The sequence below is a fragment of the Tenebrio molitor genome, chromosome 3 (assembly GCF_963966145.1).
Source record: "Tenebrio molitor chromosome 3, icTenMoli1.1, whole genome shotgun sequence".
NCBI classification, from domain to species: Eukaryota; Metazoa; Arthropoda; class Insecta; order Coleoptera; family Tenebrionidae; genus Tenebrio; species Tenebrio molitor.
In genome coordinates this window covers 23938652-23959164 of record NC_091048.1, presented here as the reverse complement: position 1 = coordinate 23959164, position 20513 = coordinate 23938652, and the positions used below count along the sequence as shown (strand labels likewise).

The 20513-nt window shown below is 39.3% G+C and overlaps 2 protein-coding genes across 2 annotated transcripts in view; both read right to left on the bottom strand.

Annotated features, from left to right (window-relative positions):
• Positions 1-2277: 2277 nt before the first annotated feature.
• LOC138125563 (uncharacterized) lies at positions 2278-3801 on the bottom strand. The gene is made up of 4 exons (XM_069040942.1): positions 3663-3801; positions 3413-3608; positions 2872-3315; positions 2278-2819 (listed from the first exon to the last, which is right to left on the bottom strand). Exons 1-4 carry the CDS (start codon positions 3663-3665, stop codon positions 2671-2673), a joined length of 792 nt encoding a protein of 263 aa, XP_068897043.1. The 5' UTR covers positions 3666-3801; the 3' UTR covers positions 2278-2670.
• The window catches only part of stw (straw), a 29757-nt gene continuing 13039 nt past the window's right edge, over positions 3796-20513 (bottom strand). The window contains exons 2-8 of the mRNA XM_069040941.1: positions 11603-11930; positions 11162-11446; positions 6206-6684; positions 5616-5800; positions 5184-5379; positions 4921-5133; positions 3796-4869 (exon numbers count right to left, since the gene is read on the bottom strand). Of these exons, the coding sequence (XP_068897042.1) occupies positions 4478-4869; positions 4921-5133; positions 5184-5379; positions 5616-5800; positions 6206-6684; positions 11162-11446; positions 11603-11930 (2078 nt within the window). The 3' untranslated portion in view covers positions 3796-4477. The remainder of the gene's footprint in view (positions 4870-4920; positions 5134-5183; positions 5380-5615; positions 5801-6205; positions 6685-11161; positions 11447-11602; positions 11931-20513) is intronic.

Below are 20513 nucleotides of genomic sequence, written 5' to 3'. Positions count from 1 at the left end.
TTTATTAAAAAAATTTCACTATAGAATCGTATTAAACTGTAAAGGACCTGGGGCGGAGCTTAGCTTGCGCGGCCTTTAACACGTCAATGGCGTCGGGAAAATGAGAATCACTGGGAACCACGACAGTGGCGCATCATGTAGAATAAAACGTTTGGGCAGTTTGTGATATTTATAATCAATAATAATGAATAGGGGATTTTTGTCAGATTTGAGGGCTAAGTCTAGCATTATTATTTTATAATACTAATATAATACCTAATTTATGCATGCAGAATTGTGGATAAAAGTATTATACGTAAAATCAACTTTTTATTAAATTTTATAATTCCTGATTTTTTCTAACACAGAACACACTCTGATAATTTCGCGAGCTCGACTGTGTAAAATTTTCCCATGCTGGCCAAAAGTTTGATGCGAAGCCATTCCAATCAACTGCTAAAAAACCTACAAAATTCCAGTGGTGTTAGTTAAGTTTTCATTTCATTTCATTTACAATTACAAGTCAATTCGAGGCCGTCAATTGTTATTGAAAGTGAGGTTATAATATTAATTTTCCTATTATTTTTTTGTACTGTAAAGTTATCTTCAGTTGTCTCGAGAAGACAGATTTGAAGTCTTGAGTGAATTTGGTAAGCGCATAACGCAAAATCATAAATAAAGTTGCACTACATGAACATGTAAACAACTCTCTGACAAATCTCCCCTATTTTCCGGCGAATGGACTCGACCACACAAATTGGTTTTGCGCGCAGATCACGTGACCGTCCCTTTACACTTTATTACAAGTCTACACTTCTATTAAAAAAAAGCGTACAAGTAGTGAGCACAATTTTGGCTAGATTGCCATATTGTAAATCTATCCTTTAATTGTTGTTACTTAGAAACCTGTACCAAAACCCATGCTGATAGCTGGATTTTATCGATGTATTTTTCAGAGATTTTAATGTGTTTTGCCTTATTTATTAGGCAAGTATTACCAATTACTGAATTACTACAAACACAACTCAAACTTTTATTCGTAAATTTATAGAAAAAGTCAACTCTCAACAATCTAACAACAATTTAAAAATTTATAAAACAATTTTCACACATTTGACATATATACAAAATGTCAGTAATACCGTAATACGTTTTCTTGGAAACGATTAATTAATTTTATCCCCATTTACATTAGCTCTCAATACGTGTACGGTTTTTTTTTAATAGAAGTGTACCTATAATGTATTCCAACTTTAAAAAACGATGCTTGGCCATGACAATCTGACAGATTTCATCCTGTATATCTGAATAAAAGTTTGGTTAGGAATTTTGAAAACTGTGAAGGCACAGTGTTGCCATACTTATGTTCCCCTTTTTTGCGAATCGATTGAAACTGTATTACAAGAGATTAATAGAAAACCCAACATTTTTTATTAAAAATAGCAATTGAAAAAAAAGACAAATCAAAATGTAAACATCTGGTGGAGGCTTTAGTCATTGAATGAGTTTCAAGAACGCTTGCAGAAAACGGATAAGTTCTCCAAAATGGAATCACTTTTTTTAAAAGACATCTTTACTTTAACCTCCTCCATTATTTCATCTTCAGAATTATCTTCATCATTAGATTCCGAATCATCTTCTAATGTTTAGCCCACGAATAATTTCGTTCAGATCTCTTTTAAAAAATGGTTCCACTTTTCTGATTTCCTCTTTTTGTAGTTCTAGTATCCTCCAGACCCTTTTTTGTAATTATGCAATATATAACAGATCTTCCCACCTATAAATTAATAATACAGTTCAGGATTTCATTGAATACAAATTCATTGTTCTCACATTGAAGATATCCATCAATCTGTTAATAGTCGCAACATTACTTAGATCGGGCCTATCTCGTTTAAAATGTGTCTAGTTCTTTAACACACTACGTTTTGTCTCGACAAACACAACTTTTGGCATTATGCACTTGTAGTAAACCCTTTAAATTATTACTTTGTGTTGTCTAATTTAAAATAAATTGGAAAAATGTCAAAATGACATTTATTGATAACTTTATTTACTTTTTGTTTTAGAATCATCTTGAAACATAGTACTTCAAATTTAGTTACAAAAGATTTACCACCAAAATGAAATGAAATATAACTACTACTTTCCTCAGTATTGCCAATTTAACAAAATTAAAGCATGGCAACCTATCGTTTTTTTAAAGATGGAATAGATTATAACTATGTGTTGTTTGAAAAATTTGGTTGGGGAGGTTCTTTTCTCACCCGAGGTGAAGAGTAAAAATAAAACGGCAGGTTGATGACGAAAGTTTATTTATCTCGCATCAGATTGTACTTACAATATATTTATTGTTAAGAACTATCAGTAGTTATTAATCTCACAATTCTTGTTAATTAAGTCTAACACACATCCATTTTCACATTAACTATAGAGAAGTACTAATCGACTAGTACGATAAATCTCAGGAATTTCCTTCAAACAGATAAAATGGCATAGCTTGAGTCACTGATCATGAAACTAAAAGTAGTTTTTGGGAAACAACTTGTACAAAAATAAATAACATTAAATAAAAACAAGAAGGGGGAATTTTAACACTGTTGCCATCAATAGAAACGTAACAACACACATACCAACTCTTGAGTTAAATTTTATAAAGTTTGTTTATCTAGATAGCACTTAAAATCACTGTTAATGCAACGATATGGGCGGTAGATGGTTACCGCATCTGGGGAAGTTGTGAGGAATGGGCGGCAAGTCGCCTTGGGTACCCACGTGAATGATCAGGTTCATCCCGATGACGATGTGGAACAAGAAGTGACAGTGGAACAACCAGTACCCTGAAAATTGTCGCAATAAAAACAAAAAATCGGCGAAAATGTGGGCATTCACCTGGATTGTCGGCTCTAAATCTGAAAATGACGTAACCGTTGTTGGGCACCGCGATCGTGTCTTTCAGCGGTGGTAGATTAAACTGTCTATGGAGGAGTCCTCGCCGGTCCAGATCCAGCGCGTGCTTCAGATTGATCTTTTTGACATTCTGATCAGGAGATCGCCCGATTCCGACCACATTGAACGCATACCCGTGCAAGTGGAACGGATGACTCAGATTAGGAGACTGCACCTCATCTACCAGCACTACCTCGACGATAGCATTCAGTGGAATATCGACTTGATGGGTGCACATGCAGTTCTGTCCGCAGTCCGCGGGTCTGTTGTCTCCGTTGCAAAACTGGTCTGGCGATATGTCGTGAAGCTGCGACAGCGGCGGCGACGGCGGAAACGCGAACGAAATCTCATCGATCAAACTGATAACGTGGTCTCCTCCGGTGGCGGCTGCAATTGTCCCAGATTAAGACTGGTCTGGGGGCGGGCCTCGATCGGCAATTTGGGAAAACTTACCGGTTCGACGACGTTAAGTTATGGAACGTACCTAAGAATCTATTGTAAGTGTTGGGTCGGAAAAGATCTTCAGGTTTATAAAATAAGAAACGGAAAGGCAAGAAAATCTTAACGTCGGGTCTTTCTTGAAGGAGCGCTTGGTCGACTTTCCTCGCGTTTCTCAACTGACTTACACAGACTGCGTCTCGGCGGGGTCTGTTGCAGATGGCGTCGAGAGGGTTTAACACCTGGATACAAGTCAGAGGTCAAGATTTGCACAAAGGGTGGGAGGGGATACCTACCATGTCCTCTATTTACAGAGATGGTTGCGTATGTACATGTTTTATGGACACAAGTGCTACTCGTATGTACAGTTCTACTTTGCGACAGCAAAACTTTTGTACAGTGCAAGTGTAAAGAAGCAATCAGCAAATATTCACATTGATTAACATTTTTTATTGTAAGTTTTTATAATACATATTTTATAAAAATAACAGTAACTCTGTAAGTAGTTATTGAAGACTGTGGAAGACTAGTACAATCTTGAATAACCGGGGTTAGTGTGTGTGACACCTCGAAACATCATTTCTGTACAAATACTTTCAGTTTAGGAATCTGGGTTAAGTAACTCAAGGTTTTTCGTTTTATAAAAAAATAAAGGACTCTATCATGAAATACTGATTGTCGTAGGTAGAGTCGTTCTAAACTGCAAATTCGAAAACTCAGTATTATGAAGCTTAAAGATTATTCAGAAATTTGCAATTTATAAACGTCGAAATATTTACACTAGAAAGTCTACAGTCGCCTTTTTGGCCAAATATATACAGCACCTATGGTAATTTCTAGAGAAGTAGTTGTAGAGGTCTTGAAGACTACTTATACTTACCTAAATTAATTATGGCGAGTAAAAACCATTTGTAGATAAATAATATAAATTACAAATTGAGTAATACTAGATTGGGAAATTTTTGGAATGGCAAGATCGAAAATAAAAAATTTTCACAGCAAACGAACAAAACGAATTTGGTGAAGGTAACTTAGGTTGCTGCCCCACGAATCTCGGCCGAGTTTGGACACCTCGCCCCAGTTCCGTTCGGCACCGGTGCAGTTTACTCTGTTAAATAGCGTGTACCGCGGGATCGATCGGCGGCAAGTGGTCCCCGCACGTGGGGAAGTTGTGCGGCACCGGCGGCAGATCGCTGTGGGTGCCGACCTGCAGCACCAGATTCATCCCTATCACGATGTGGAACAAGAAGTGACAGTGGAAGAGCCAGAAGCCGGGATTGTTCGCGCGGAATCTCAACACCACGTATCCGTTGTTGGGCACCGCGATCGTGTCCTTCGCCGGCGGCAGATTGAACTGGCGATGCAGCAGCCCTTGCCTGTCCAGGTCCAGGGCGTGCTTCAGGTTGATCTTCTTGACGTTCTGGTCGGGGGACCTGCCGATACCGATCACGTTGAACGCGTACCCGTGCAGATGGAACGGATGGCTGAGATTCGGTTGTTGCACTGGAAGAAACCTCGCCTAGAACCTCTCACCGGCCGATTTATGCATCTCACCTTCGTCGACGAGCACGACTTCGACGATGGCGTTCAGGGGAATGTCTACTTTATGGGTGCACATGCAGTTCTGCTGGCAGCCCTCGGGTCTGTTGTCTCCGTTGCAGAACTGCGACGGGTCTATGTCGTCGTATTGGGAGATGAGCGGCGCGGGCGGCGCCATGTACGAGATCTCGTCGATCAAACTGAGCACGTGGTCGCCGTTGGGGGCAACTGGAGGCGTACGGGTGAGACTTGGGGGCGGCGCACTCGCCGAGACTTACCTAAATGTCTGTTGTAGGTGTGCGGGGCGAAGAGGTCCTCGGGGGTGTAGAGATGGAAGCGGAACGGTAAGAAAATCTTTATGTCGGGTTTTAGGCGCAACACGCCCTTGTCAATGTCTAGAGCGTTCTTTAACTGGCTCACGCAGATGGCGTCGTCTCTTATTTCGTTACATCTCGCGTCCAGAGGGTTTAATACCTGTGGGGAGGCTGCTGTTACATCTATTTACACTGTACAGACCCCGGCCTAGTTTTTGATTTGGAAAAACTGTACAAATCTCGACTATTCTATGACCTCCACCTCGGCTTTTACTAAACGAAGCCCCAACTCTAACACTAGTATGTACAGCGGTGAGTTGTCGCGCTATTCAGTGTTCTACACACAGTCGCGGTTTGTTTTATTTATACATCGTACAAGAAAAAATTCCGACTCACCACACCCTGAGGGATACCGTAGTCGTAGGTGGGCGGCTGGCTGGACGGCTGGTAGGGTCCCTTGGCGTACCTCAAGATGCCCAACTGTTGCACCCTCCTGATGCCGCACTCGCCCAAGCCCCTCAGCTGGATCCAGTACGCTCCCGGAGCCTGATCGGCGTTGATTACGAAATCGTATCTTTCACCTGAAATTCCGGGTCAAGTCAGTGCTGTCGCCTTTTTGTCGGAATTTTCAGTCCACGCGTTTACCCAACTCGACGAAAAAAATGATTTTGTGCAACGAATGCGATCCGAATGACGAATGACCTGGTTAATTTTTAAGGCACGTCTTGTGCAAGAGCGTCTTTTAAATCTGTATGAAATTAGTTGGCCGAAAGAGAACGTGACAACCACCTCACGGGTCTTATTAATATTCACGGCTCTGTGTAATTTGTGAGCCTGAATGTGCATATTTACGCGGTGACCGCATTCTAATTGCTGATTATGACCCATGTTGGGTAAATAATCGACAGCTGGGACATTTTTCCTCCTCCCACCCACTCAGCCATTCACTTTGCTGCGTTACGCAACCCCCATGTATTTTTTTTCACCTGAAAACGAGATGATCGTGTTGACTTGCACCGGATGCACCGGCTCTCCGTCGGTGGCGATCAGGATCAGGTTGTGTCCTTGGATGGTGAGCTGCGCGGGACACACCGAAGCGAACGAGTTGATCATCCTGAACCTGTATCTTCGTCCTGGAGTCATGGTGAAGACTTCCAGAGGTGTGTTGGTCATGAATCCGGTGTTGGGGTCTCTGAACTGTCCTTTGCCGTTGATGAGCAAGCTTTCGGGGTCTTGACCGGTGTTGACGGCCAATCGTCCTGGGAATCTCTCGGTGGCGTCTTCGTGCATCCAGTCGCTGAGCAGCATCACGTGCGTGGTCAGGTCGTAGTCGTACAGGTTGCTGTTGGGGTCCTTCGATGGGGGTTGACGGATCACGACGCTGCCGTACAGACCGTCCATCTTCTGGAGGCCGGTGTGAGCGTGCCAGAAGTGGGTTCCGGCGTTGCCCGCCAGCCATTGGTACCTGAGACGTGGAGATTATGACACAATTCGATTGATTTATTGGAAGTTAATGAAGTGAAACACTGCATAATACCGCTTCCTGCTATAAAATCGGCTACACAAGCTGCAAGTGCTTATTAAATTACGCTTTCTTCAATCGAGCGGGGCTTGTTCTATAGAAAATATCAGAGCCTGCGGATATTCGATTATTCACTTGTTCGATTCTGCGGGGTGGAATCAGAGGCGGCTCCAGGCAGAAAGTGGAGATCGAGTATTTAATAATAAGTGAGAGTAGAAAATAGTAATACAGTATTACAATGACTGAATCGGATGGCAATGAAACAATTGAAAAATATTGGTGTTTTTTGCCTCGTAATTGGCACTGACCGGATGTTTTAACTTGACACGACATTAAAAAAATTAGGTTATGTCGGTTATGTTTATATTATTACAAAAATGAACTTGTTACTCTCGTGTCAAAAATGGATTACTTCCTAGGATTTAGGGATATTCGTTACTAGGTTGCCATAAATTTGGTTAGGTTGGAGCCTATGTGGTTTCTGGTGACAAACAAAAGATATCCCAAAAATGTAAGACAGCAAATTAATTGTAACAGTTGCAAATGACTAATTTCTCGCTAAGTGATAGATGATTTTTCGTTTCACAATCAATTTTGGTTACTGGCGGCATATTTATTTGGATTTAATCTCTCAATTCAAAGTAACCAACCTTAGGCATTCAAAATAACTTTTGAAAATTCTAGTTACACACAACATGAAAAACGTTATTTCCCTAAAAGTTCGAATTCTAGGGAGTAATCCATTTTTGACACGAGAGTACCAACAGATTCAGTCATTCTTGATCACGCCGTATACATATATCAAGGGACTAAAGTGTGTTTTTATCCCGCACGTGAAGTTTATTGCCAGAGGGCTCGTAGAGCCCCAGGGCCAATAATCACGTAACGGATAAAATATCACTTTAGCCCTGAGGTATTTACGCTATTTTTTGCGCTTCCCAGTAAAATAAATTTAAACAATAATCATTTTGATGAGTTTGTTATATGAACATGGTGCTATTTGGATTACGCGGTAGGTACTGTCATAGCAACGTTGTCAACAAACTTTTTCAATCTAGTGTGTGTCATTTTAAGTGTTAAAACGAATCTTAACTTCACGGAGTTTTATCGATAAGAAAATCAATGAATCTACAAGTTTTGATATCGATAAGGCTGCTGACACGATTACGGAAGAATTAATACCCAAAAAATCTATAAAAAATTACGAACAGTAATATGAAGGTTTTGTTAAGTGGTGTATGAAGAAACAAGTGGAAAACTACAATGAAAATGTTTTATTGGTTTATTTTAAAGACAAATCAAAAAAGTTTTGTGCCTCCACACTCTCGGTGGTAAATATCACTTATACTGTTAATTCAATTGATGAAGATTTTAGATTTATAAAGTTTAATGTTGTACTTGATGTCCCTAGGGAATCGAAAAGTCACTTTCACTTCCTAGGGAACAAAAGAGACATTTTAGTCCCTGTTTTTCCAAAATTTCTTGATAAAATTTACTCGTGTAACGTAAGGTGAGTAATTGTAACTCTCCTTATTTTACAAGTGTAAATTAAAGTATTCTGAAGATAATACTTAAGTACGAATGTTGGATAAAATAGAAAAAAAGGAGAAAGAAAAAATAAAGTAGGAATGGAAATGAGCGAGCGAGTAAATGGGAAACGTCACGTGGTAGAAATACTTGTGTTGGAGTTCTATTGAGAAGCTTAATGTTGGTGAGAAAATAGATGTAAAAGAAGAACAAGAAAAAATGAAGAGAATACTAGGTTAGGCATGAAGATTAGAAGAGAGAATGTTTGAAGAAGTAGGTAAAAATGATGTTTGAAAGTTTAGTGAAAAGTGTAATGATGTATTGTGGATCAGTGATATCTGCACGGGAAGAAGAGAAAAGTTTTAAAGTGGTGCAAATGAAGCATTGTAGAAGAGTATAAAAATGGACAGGAAATCATTGGAACATTTTGCGTTGGAGTAATGTAAGAATGAGTATTTTTCTCTTAATTTTTGTGCGAGCTAAAGTGAGAGGAGAAATTGGAGGAATCAACAAGAGATGTTGATTTATGAAGTAGTGGCGAGAAGAATGAGGAAATTTAGGTACAATGAGAAAAAATAAATATCTTCTTTGACAAAGATATCTTCATCATGGTGGTTAGAACGATAAATTCACTTTTCCATTTTTTCTTTCAAATTTGCAGTTTTTCTGAACAAAAAATGATAAACGTGTGTACTCTTATTTTGGAGAAAGATAACTATTTCATAGCTTTACACTGTACCGGCAGCAGCTCATAAATTTCTCTAAAAAAAATTATCCGTTCTATTCTTTTTTACAAAGCATTGATGGAGTGCAAGAGATAAAACCAAGTTTCTTTGCTTTTATCTTGCAAAACCCAGCTTTGAGTGTCTTTTTTCTACGAGTATTTACGTTCTATCCTGCAGATTTTACTTAGAATATTTTTGAAATTTTTTATTACGTTATGCAATCGATACTGCTTGTATCGGGTGTTCATTTAATATTCTCCTCAAAATTGGCATTGAAGAGTCGATTGTGAACGCACCACTCATCCCTTTGCAGAGTAAAAACACAAACGACGCAAAAAGTGAGATTAGATTTAAACAGCTGATGACTCTTTTACGCATACGTTGAGGATAAATTTAAATGAACACACGATACTTTTAAACTACACCAGTCCTTTTGAAATCTGTTGTTTTACAATTTTATTTTACTTGATTTTTACTTAAATTTTGCAAGAGTTTGATTCGAATGAGAAATTCTTTGTCCCGCTTTTAAACCACTGTTTCGTGTTCTCTCTCTGTGGGAATGGTGAAAGAGTAAAAATAGTAAGCACAGAGAGTTCACGAGAAATCTTTAGGAAGAAAAAGGCGGAAAAAGTACGAGATTTTGATGTAAAATGGATGAACGAAAATAACTTGTTTAGAAGTGAAGAAATAGGATGTAGTAGATACAAATTTAAAAAAAAATAAAAAAGAAGAGGGAAGGATAAAAATAGAAGAAAACTATTGAAGGCGGAGAGAATAAAAATAAAAGTTTTTTTCTACTCCAATGTTTAAAACGCCATTTATTTGATTCCATGGCGCTAAGTGATCTTTTAAATACACCTTGACAAGCTGTGACTTTGTGCGTTTAGTCACGAGGTGAAGTTAGCAACAGGCTTTTTAGTCACGCTCTGGTTTTTTTAATAGCAAAAATCATGTGACACTCAAAATGAAGTTAGTTGTCACTTGTCAATTGACGTTTATCAGGTTCGAAATTTATGTTTAAATTAACGTTGAATAAAGAAGTTACGTGTTATATTTGCTGTTTATTTGGTCGTAGAAAAAAGAAAAAGTATAGTATGCAACTCGTTTTTAAACTTCTCTGGGCACTCGTTTATTAAACACTCGCTCCGCTCGTGAATAATAAAACTCGTGTATAAATCTTGTTGCATAATATAGTATTTTGAAAATAGAACATAAAAAAGAAAACCGAAAAATCGATAGGAATCAAGAGAAGCTTTTATTTGTAAAACTCTGCCAAAATCTAGCTTCAAATAATTTAGGACATCATTTTCCTCTAGGATATTTGATGATTTTGTTGATTTTCAAGTTTCAGGACCTGCAATTTGAAATATATAAAAGCTGTTGTTTCTGCGCCCACGTAAGCCTGGAGCCGCCTCTGTAGATAAAATGTACAATGCATTTGCAACAAGTACCGGCTCCTACGAGAGTTTATTATCCATTCCTTATTGAAATTCTTGCAGCTTGTAACTCTGACTGTGGCGCTACATTTTTAAATACTGTCGCCACTTGACCGCCTCTTGCTGCACCTTTGCAGGAAAACATCGCCAGCTTACGTAAAAAAGCTTGATCAGTCGCACTCCTTCCGCGTGCTCTAATCCGGATCAAGTTCGCCGATTGCCAGGAAGATGAGAAATGTGGGAAGCGATCCGCGGGAGCTCTTACCTAATCACCACGCAATTTACTTTTGTTAAAAGTGACAAACGTACAATGCGTTCGCGACAGCAAAATTGTTCGTTCGCATGTCGAAAGCGCCCGACTTGTACATTTCGAGGTTAATCACCATTACCATTTTCTCTCGGCGATACCGTTTTTCACGTCACAAATATTTAGGATAAATAATTGTATTGACATTTTACGCAAATCCATTAGGATTAATTGCCGCTTATTAAAAAAAGATGTGCCGACTGACATTTCGAACGGAAATTGCGCCGGCGATAAGTTTTTTTCGACAAATTTACATGCAATAACTCAAAATATTTATCCTTGGCTTTCTTCGGATAAATTAGGATCGTTAATAAAATTCTTGACGTTTGCACAACTCAGCGGATGTCCCTTCTAAACGCAACGCTGGAAGGACAACTTACGGAATAGGGGAACCACAGAAGTGTTGGAGGGTTGGGAGTCGTTACCTGAAGGTGTTGCCCTGCTGGATGGGGCACTGCGTGACGAAGGGCACCCCGTCGTAGTACTGACTGCCTCTCTGCCACACCCCGTGCCAGTGAATGGTGACTTCCATGCCCTCGATGTGGTTCTCCACGTCCACCACGACCTTGTCGCCTTCGCACACTTGTATACTCGGTCCGGGGATCATCCTATTCGCCGTCAAAATCCCGCGCTCGACACCGTCGGCCAAGACACACTGGCAACTCGACCACACCGTGTTCGTCGCATTAGGCGTGCACACCTGACAGGCCCTGGAAGCATTGGCATTCGTCTCAGATAACCGAAATAAATAATTAATGATTTGTATTGTGTCGGAAAGCAATTATTTTCGTGTCTTACACGCGCCGCCCGTTGTAATTGCTTGTATGACTGGCGTTTCTAACGCTCATTTAAATTAATTTACTTACGCTCCCAGCACCGTGTACAGCTCTAGAGTGAAGTGGTAGTAGCAGATCCTGGGGGGCTCGCCTTCCCGGCACGCCCGGGCGCACTCCTCGGGGGAGGACAGCGACGGGTTTCGCCGCAGCTCGGCCGTCGCTGAGTTTCTGTAGTCGAGGTGTTTCATTCCCGGTCCTGAGAAGGCCTTCTTACTGTTGAAGCTCGGTCTAAATCTGAAGCCGTTGGTGGTGGGGTGGGTTTGGACTACGCCGTGTTCCGATGAGAAGATGTCGGCGGTCGAGACCGGGGTGTCCACGTCGGTCTGCCAGAAAGACGCAGACGAGGCCTGGTCGTTCACTGCAAAAAACCAGAGAGTTTCACTTGTGGTAAATTAGCTGCGGGTAAAAATCGAGCTGCGAGTTATCTAGAGTGGAGTGCAGCTATTCTCACGTTTACTTTCGTAACTAATTGCTTGCAGATAAGGTTACTTTTACTACCTTGCCTACTACATTATATATATAAATATCCTATTAGAGTTGTAACGCTGTTGTGACGGGTAATTTACGCTTTGTACACCTGCCACAATGGGACCAGATTTACATACAAGAATGGACACAATCCGTGCCAATTTTCGTTCATTTTGTTGCAACGGTGGTTTCCTTTTTATTTTCTGACCACATTTGAGACTTCTCTCATTTCTCTTAAAAAAAAACACAAATACTCAACTAATCTTTGTGAAATCAATTCAAATACATTTCAACTCAATTCTTATCTGATCTAGAGCAAATTTCTTCAAGTGAAAATAATCTTCTCTAGTTTTTTACAATTTTAAAGTAATGTTTATGAAGGCTACAAAATCTTCGTCAAAAAAGTACTTTACTAGATTGTTTTCTGCCCACGAAAAGGTCTTTTTGTGCTTCGCCCAGTTGCGGCCTCGACTTCGTCTCGGTCTTCAATCTCTGGGCTTAGCACAAAAAGACTCACTTCTACTCTTAATGATATAATAATAATCTACTATTAGCGAAGAGTGATTATTTAGATCTTTATAAGCTTTACGCTCCATTATATCTTGAATCCAACTGGTAAGTTCTTGGTGCTTAGATTTTTTTTTCAATTCTTTTTTTACAGCTTCTAATATAATTTCTACCAAAGATTGGACGGACCGAAAAAATAAATATTATTATTGGTGTAAAATAAATCTTTAGAAGAAAAAACAATCTTCTACGAAAAATGTGAGTATTGTACCTATTGTTCAAGTAGCCAAATTGTGTTTCGTAGAAGAAAAGAAAATTAGTAACTTACTCCTTTGAATTTAAATTTTGTTCTCCACTTAAGCCCTCTGGCACGACTGCCTTGTCGAAACCTCCGATTTCATTGCTTAAAAGTACGATTTGGACGATGATTAATGACTTTCCGGTAGAACAAAGATCACAAGCTCTGTTTACACAAAAAGAGAAGGTGCTCGTGTTCAAATATTTATAGCAATCATCAACCATTATCTTGGTAATTAAATCTGATCGATCAAGTTCAAAAATTTCGCTGCACAAGTGCTCTACCTCTTTATTAAGACACATAAATAACGAAATTAATTAGATTTTCAAGATCTAGACGCGATAACGCAGCAGTAGACCACCAAAGAGGCCAGCTAATAATTTCTGCAAAAAAGAGACAGCAGCAGTACAAATGAAGACAGAAGTGTTATTAGCTGCTCCGGTGGTCTAATCCAATCTAGCTGCTTGAGGAGCAATGGAGCCGCCCAAAAGTAGATTTCTTCTGCCAAAAATCTACGATTTCACTATTGCTGCTAAAAGATGAACGGCCAGAGAAATTTTAGAAAAGCTGCAAGCATGCAGTTTCCATAAAAAACTGTTGAAAAAAAAGCAAAACCGGTTCTATAACAGCTTGTTTCTTGCAACGCGCACCTAATTAAGGAATTCATTTTTCAAATAGTATCTGGGCCAGGTTTGACTTCGTCGGCCGATTCTTGCATAAGAAATTCACCGACTACGAATAAATTTATCGGGTCTAGTGCAGTGAAAGCACCTCCATCTAGACGTAGTACTGTGCTAGCGCAATAATTAATATTGCAAGGAACGCGAATTTGTGTAAAAAATGGACGCGTGATTTAAGCTAGAAAGTGTTGTTTGCATGATGCAACACACCGATACATATTTTATTCCCGATTAGAACCCATTTCAAGGTGTGTTACGTAAAAGATTCGTAAAAATCACATAACAATCGTGCACCAGAAAAGCTGCGATTTTCGCACAAGCGAGGAAATCATCCGTTACGTAACCTCTCTGGATTATCGACCGCCACCAGGCGTTTCCAGATCAGATCCATAACTTACTGCAGTGACAGCCTTTAGTTGCACTTTCTTTATTGCAACACTTCAAACAGGAAGACAATAATTGTTGCGGCCACAAATCGAATGCTTGATTGGATTGATTAAATATTTAAATTTATCGTGGTGGCTCCAGAAACTGAGCCGATGGTCACTGGATCGAGACGAAGCTTTACATAACTTTTTTTCGAAATCGGTATCTTCCTCGGGTCGAGGGGCGTTGCGCGGCCACTCTTGAGCGTGAAGGCGTCAATTACTTGAAAAATCAAACGAGCGCGACGATTTTTTGGTGTTGCACAAGAAAAATACATGGTGCAACGGAGCACCCAATTAAATACCGAATTTTGATGCGCTATGTCGACTGTAAAATTAGCGCGCTTAAAAAAATTCTTCGCTGAAAAGTGCATTCCGCGGCGTTGCTCAAGACCTCGCTGCCGGATTTTTCCCAAATTTGTGACGCACTAGTCGTGGCTTACGTAACCTAATTACTAATTAGTGTGGAATCACGGAGCAAATCGCTGTTTACTCCAGGCTAATTGGTCAAGATTTCGGAAACAAACAATATCGGAGCACTGCCGAAAATTTAATTTCACAGGTGATGGGTACCGAAACAACGATCAGGAAATAAACGGTTTTTGGCAAAAACCGATCGGGTTGTTTTCCGGCTTTCTAAAATTTTTGTGGCAAAATTCGTGATTTTTCTTGTCTGTTGAGCGCACCACCGATTCTGTCCCGCGCGCGGTACGTTAAATCGAATTAATTCGAAAATTAATTGGTCCATTCTCTATTAATTAGTCGAAACGGATTCGTTGATTGGCGAAAAATTGGTCGATGCTGGATGAGTAAGAGGCCTGGGGTGAATAGAAAGCCGAGTCACCGGCATCCTAGGAGGCTTTCCGCAAGTTCTAATTATTTGACCAGCTTTTAATTTGTGGCAAAAAATCGTTTTTTGTCAGAACGAGAGTCAACCGTCTTACGTCGCCGCCAAGTGAAAATTAAACCGGAAGCGGTGTGATGTCAGCACATTACCACTAATTACCCACTCGGATATCTTCCATTGTTTCTTTAAACAGATTAAAATTGACCCACTCTTGTTTCCGATCTTTCTGCAGTAAAACAGAAGTCATGTCGAGACTGGATTCGGCCTTCCTTGGATCGTCAATGCTAACGAATGGAGCTTCGTCTAATTGGTTATGAAGCAATTAACACTGAGTCTAAATTCCAGCAAATGTGTGCCGCTTGGACGAACAGACATGTTTCGCTGATTAAACCATGTAAGGTCAGCACCGATCCGACTGTATAAAATAATTTCTTGGCCACTAATTTTTCAAAAAAAACTGTACACCGATTTTTTTGATCTTGACGCGTATAATAGCAGGAAACGATATTTGGAACGGCTTATGCAGGTTTTTACAATGTACTAATACTTTTATGAGGGTTGAAACGGTTGGGACAGCCCATTGCTGTCGGCCGTCATAAATCACTCAAATTATTGAAGGTTCAGAACAGAACATTTCTTACTAGGGGTCTTCAACGCATTTGTGCTCTGCAATTTTTGCGAAATAATTAAAAAATAGGTCGCACCGATCAGGATTGTCATAAATGTAATTTTTGATAATACCTAATTTAAAATTTCACATTAACATTTTTTGTTTGCTATTCAAGGTAGATTCACGTGACAAATATTATGGGCCAATTTTAATTAGTAATCCTAGGTAAGTACCTAGAAGGGCCCGGAAACGTTCGGAGCGTGCCGAAGCGACCGAAATCAGGTAGTATTTACGACAAGCCATAAACCATTGTAAGAGACAATCGGGTTATTTTATAATGAGTTCCAAGTATCGTTTCCTACTACCATACCTACATTTTTGTGGGCCACTCTGTGCATGGGAGTGGAGTAGTCTGTTGCCCAAGAAAATATAATTCTGTCGGTGAAAAATGTTTCGTGGAAATAAAGCGGCTAAGTACATCACGAAACAATTTTCTTGTAACAATCGTGACGCTAACGTTGTAATATTATTATGTGATCACATTGTTTACTTGGCGCAATTATTACGCAAAATCGCAATAATTACCAAAAACGGCCGAATTTAACTGTGTCGTTTTCTACACAACTTTTCTCTTGAGAGTTGGTGGCGTGAAAAAACAAGCCAAAAACTCGGATTTAATTAAACTAAATAGAAAGTTATTTAAATAAATTAAACTAGATCGAAGGCGTGAATAATTAATTTATATATGTATATGTATAAAAAGTGAGCCTCGGAGTTGTGAACATGCCACAATAACATTCCTCCAGCTTTTTGTTTTACCTTCATCGAGAGAAATTTCCTGTGGGCGTCGCCCGATGCAAAATCAAAATCCACCTAATTAGCGATGTTTGTACGCTTTCTCGATATTTCTGGTGTTCCTTCTGCCGACTGGAACTGGAAAAACAGTTCTTTCATAAATTCCGTCATGTACTGTTTTGATTGGCGTATTAATTATTTGCAGCCAAGATAATGTAAATTGAGTGTAGCTGTCAGAAGTGAGTGAAAGGAGAAATTATCTGTTGTTGTAAGTGCACTGAGGCCGCCCAACGAGCGCTTTAAGACCTTAACTGCGGCCAATTAATTAATTCACGGTCACCTTAACCCGCAGAAAAATCCGTCAAGTCCAGTAAAAGTGGTCTCGTTTGCATAAATCAGTTATCGTAATATCAGGCATTACACGCGAGGTGCGTGATCAAACGTGGGCGTTGCACGTTTAATTGTTCGACATCCTTGAATCTACGCCACTGGCAGGCGCGGTGGGTTTCTTACGCACCGTTGAAGTTTCTGGTGAGCGCTCAGCCGGACTTAATGTTCCGGATGATATTCGATATTTAAACAGATGTTAATGAGCAAACAAGTGGACAGTTGTATGGTTGCGGTAATTGACACTGATTTTTCTAATAATTTTACTCAGTTTCAGGTTCCACGTGTTATCGAGATGTTGCGAAAGAGCTCGTTGCCGCTAAACTGAATGTTTGTTTGAAAATGTCTAAAATCGTGTCAGCTTAATGGTCAATTTTCACCAGAACTAAACAGATTCAGTGATGTAACATCCGATTATCTGCAATTTTGATTTAAATTTGCTGTTTATCTGTTGAGTGCTCGGGTCATCGTTTCGTTGCGAAAGAGGTCTGCTGGCATTGTTCGTCATTTTAACGGCTGTTGTTCCGAGTTGTCTCTTTGTTTCGATTCGAGCTGGTCCTTTTTGTCGAATATAAAACTAAAAAAATACTCCCGATTCTAGTGAACGCGCAAGACTTTCGTGGATAAGCACGAAAAAATTATTGTTAAGTAAGAGAAGAATCAGATAATTGCCTAGCTCAAGCACAATTTTTTTTTGTGTACACAATTGATTACGTGTTTTGTTTGCAAATTTTATTTTCCGAGATGATTTCATGCGTTAACTTTAAATAACAACAACAACGATAATAATAACAATAATAATAAGACGGCGGCCTCACTGCTATGATCTGTGAAGTTAAGCAGTCTCGGGTGCGGTCAGTGTTTGGATAGGCGATCGCTCGAGCAAACCGCGTTCCGTTGTAGATAATGCTTTATTTCCAGCAGTTTAAAAAAAAACACATTTTTCTTTCTATCCCCACTCCTTTCTTTTTCCATTCTGTCCCTCCTTTTCTTTCCATATCTCTTTCATCCATCCCATCACCCTTCAGTCTTCATTCAGTATTTCTCGCCGTTCGTTTCTCTCCCTCTCTCTCATTCCGCTACATCGATCCCACATGTGCTCAATTGTCTCTCTCTCTTCATAGCACATTCTGCACCTCTTTCTTCTCCTCCTGTCCAATACCTCTTTTCTCTCCTCGTTCCCACATCTGAATCTCGCCATCATTTTTCTTTCTTTTGCACTCTGTCTCCCCAGGTACTCCGGAATTTACTCTGACATTCATCTTTCATACCCCCTATTGTATCTGGATTCCTTGATTTTCTCCTTTCTTTCTTGCTTGTCTGTGTTTTTGTCCCTTTCACTCAGATCTACATTCATTCATTTTCCTTTTGCTCTTAATCTTTCCACTTCTACACTGGCATACCCGTTCCTCTGATAGTATTTCTTTCTCTCCATCTTCTCCGTGTTCTTTTTATTTTCTGTCCAGAATTCCATTAGAATCCTGCATTCTTCCTTTCCATCCATTTTGTCTTCAAACTTTGCCGCTCTCTTTCCCGTTTTCACTCTCAGCCTATTCCTCTTGTACTCTTCCCTCACTATGTAACCTGGCGTTTCTCTGCCCACTCCTACCACTCTTCTCAAATATTTTTCTTGTACTTTCTCTACCTCTTCTTGTTCTTTCCATCCCCAGATCTCTGCTCCGGACATCAATACACTCTCTATCATGCTCTCAAACATCATCGTTCTCCTTCTAAAATCACCCCCTAACTTTCTCTCTCCCATTCCCCAAACACATCCCACTTTGCTTTCTTTAAGCCCAAGCCACAAGTATTTGAACTCGTTTGTTCACTTGTTTTTCTTCCTTCCCAGTTCCACTCATTCTATTCACTTCTTCCTGTTTCTTTTATTGAACACCATAATTTTCGTCTTCTCAACATTTACTTCTCGCTTTTTCTTCTTCACATACTTTCCAAGGCTCTTCATCATTTGTTGTTGTAACTTCAATACTTCACACCTTTATTACATGATTACAGTATTGTCTGTGATCTGTAAGTCTAGTCGAACACGCAAAAGAAAATAACACACAAATATTTAAACTAGATAACCGATAAAAGTAGGTTATTTGAAAATATGTAATTGAAAAACAGCCGTATGAATGTATGCATTTTATTTTCCTGTTTCTCGTTCAAAATAGGTACTATTGGTCTTTTATTTTTTGTAGGAATCAAGGATTTATTAAAAAAAAATTGTTCAGTGTCAAATGGGCGACAAATGGGTGATTTCTTGACATTTGAAGCATGAATTTTTGACAACTATTTTTGATTCTAAATCGAAATTGCATTTTCATTGTGAACTTTTCCTGACGTCCTTTTTTATTATTAGTGGACTGACAAATGACTTTGTCGAAAAATATTGGGTGTTCATTTAAATTTATCCTCAAAGTTGGCGTTGAAGAGTCGATTGTGAACGCACCGCTCGTCAATTTGCAGAGTAAAACAGTAAACAATTTTAACATCATGCCCCACGTTGGGCGCCACTTTTAACAGTGTTTGTGTTGTAAATTGTTTATTTACATAAAGGTAAACAAAGTTAATAAAGGTTTGCAGTGAGACTCTTGAGGGAGCTCGAATGATCATATGAATAATGATGATTTGTTCATGCGTGCATCCCTTTTATAGCCTGGCTGGGGATGGTGCGGCACGCTCCGACGGCGCGCAGCTGATGATGATTAGATTCTCGCTGGCAACGGTAGCGCTTCGAAAGGGTTAGTACGGGGCGCTTTGGTACTACATCCGTGATTTATTCTACACAATGCGAAAAGTGAGGTTAGATTTAAACAGCTGATCCGTATCTGTAATCCGTGGTGCGTTCACAATCGACTCTTCAACGCCAACTTTGAGGATAAATTTAAATAAACACTCGAAAAGTGTTTCTTAGTTTCCAAAGCCAAGTTTTAAATTTACTTATCTGTAGAAAACTCGAATGAATTTTTGAATTTGGACAATTTTTCTTTCTAAATTCACTTTTCAGTTTTCACCTTTAATCTAGAATTAAATAGAACTGTCATACCTACTTTTCCAGCATTAAAGAAAACTTTGAAAAATGTGAGTAACCACCAATCCACGTATAATATTGATAATTTCATCACTTACTTTCTATACTTGGCCTACAGAAAGAAAGTTGATAATAAACATAAGCATAAGTGGGTTTTAATAATTCTTCCTCTTCGTAATATTTTCAATTTCCTTTATTTAAGTTCCATTGTGACAGTTTCTTTTGCGATTTATGTACATTGCTATGTCAGCATACAGCGTTTTTCTTGCACGTTCTCACTTTCTTATTTCTGGACTATAAATCAATAAAATCTTATTTGCTTATTCTAGTTTGAATAATGTCCAAACAAAAATTAAGTAGACTTAAGTAGGTGAAACAACCTGTCTTAACAATACAGAACAATCATAAAAACTTCACCAACTGCTTCCACTTATATCCGATTACACGGTCTTTTCAAGCTTGAGAGTCACGTTTTTGCGGAGCTTTTCAGATTTATTTGCTGTCAATTTTTACCACTGTATAAACTACTTTGTCTTATATTTATTATTTCGTTAACACCTTTTCACGAACCAACTGTTTTTAACACGCTACAAGATGACAAACACGAAATTTTCATCTCGTCACTTTGTGACTGTTTCCAGGCGAAAGACAACACTTCTCACGCTTGTCTTCACCTCCTTTTCAATCAGCGCTGGGCCCGTGGCCACAATATTTCAGTTTGAGTCCAAAATCGATTTTAGATGCAAATGAGGTGATTTATGAACCCGAATACAACGAAGCTCGTTTGTTTTGGGAAAGACCATCACGGTCGTAAATCTGAAAAAATCCGCAGCAACCCATTAGGAATATTTGCTCGATATTCTTCCATTATTGATGGACCGGTAAAACCG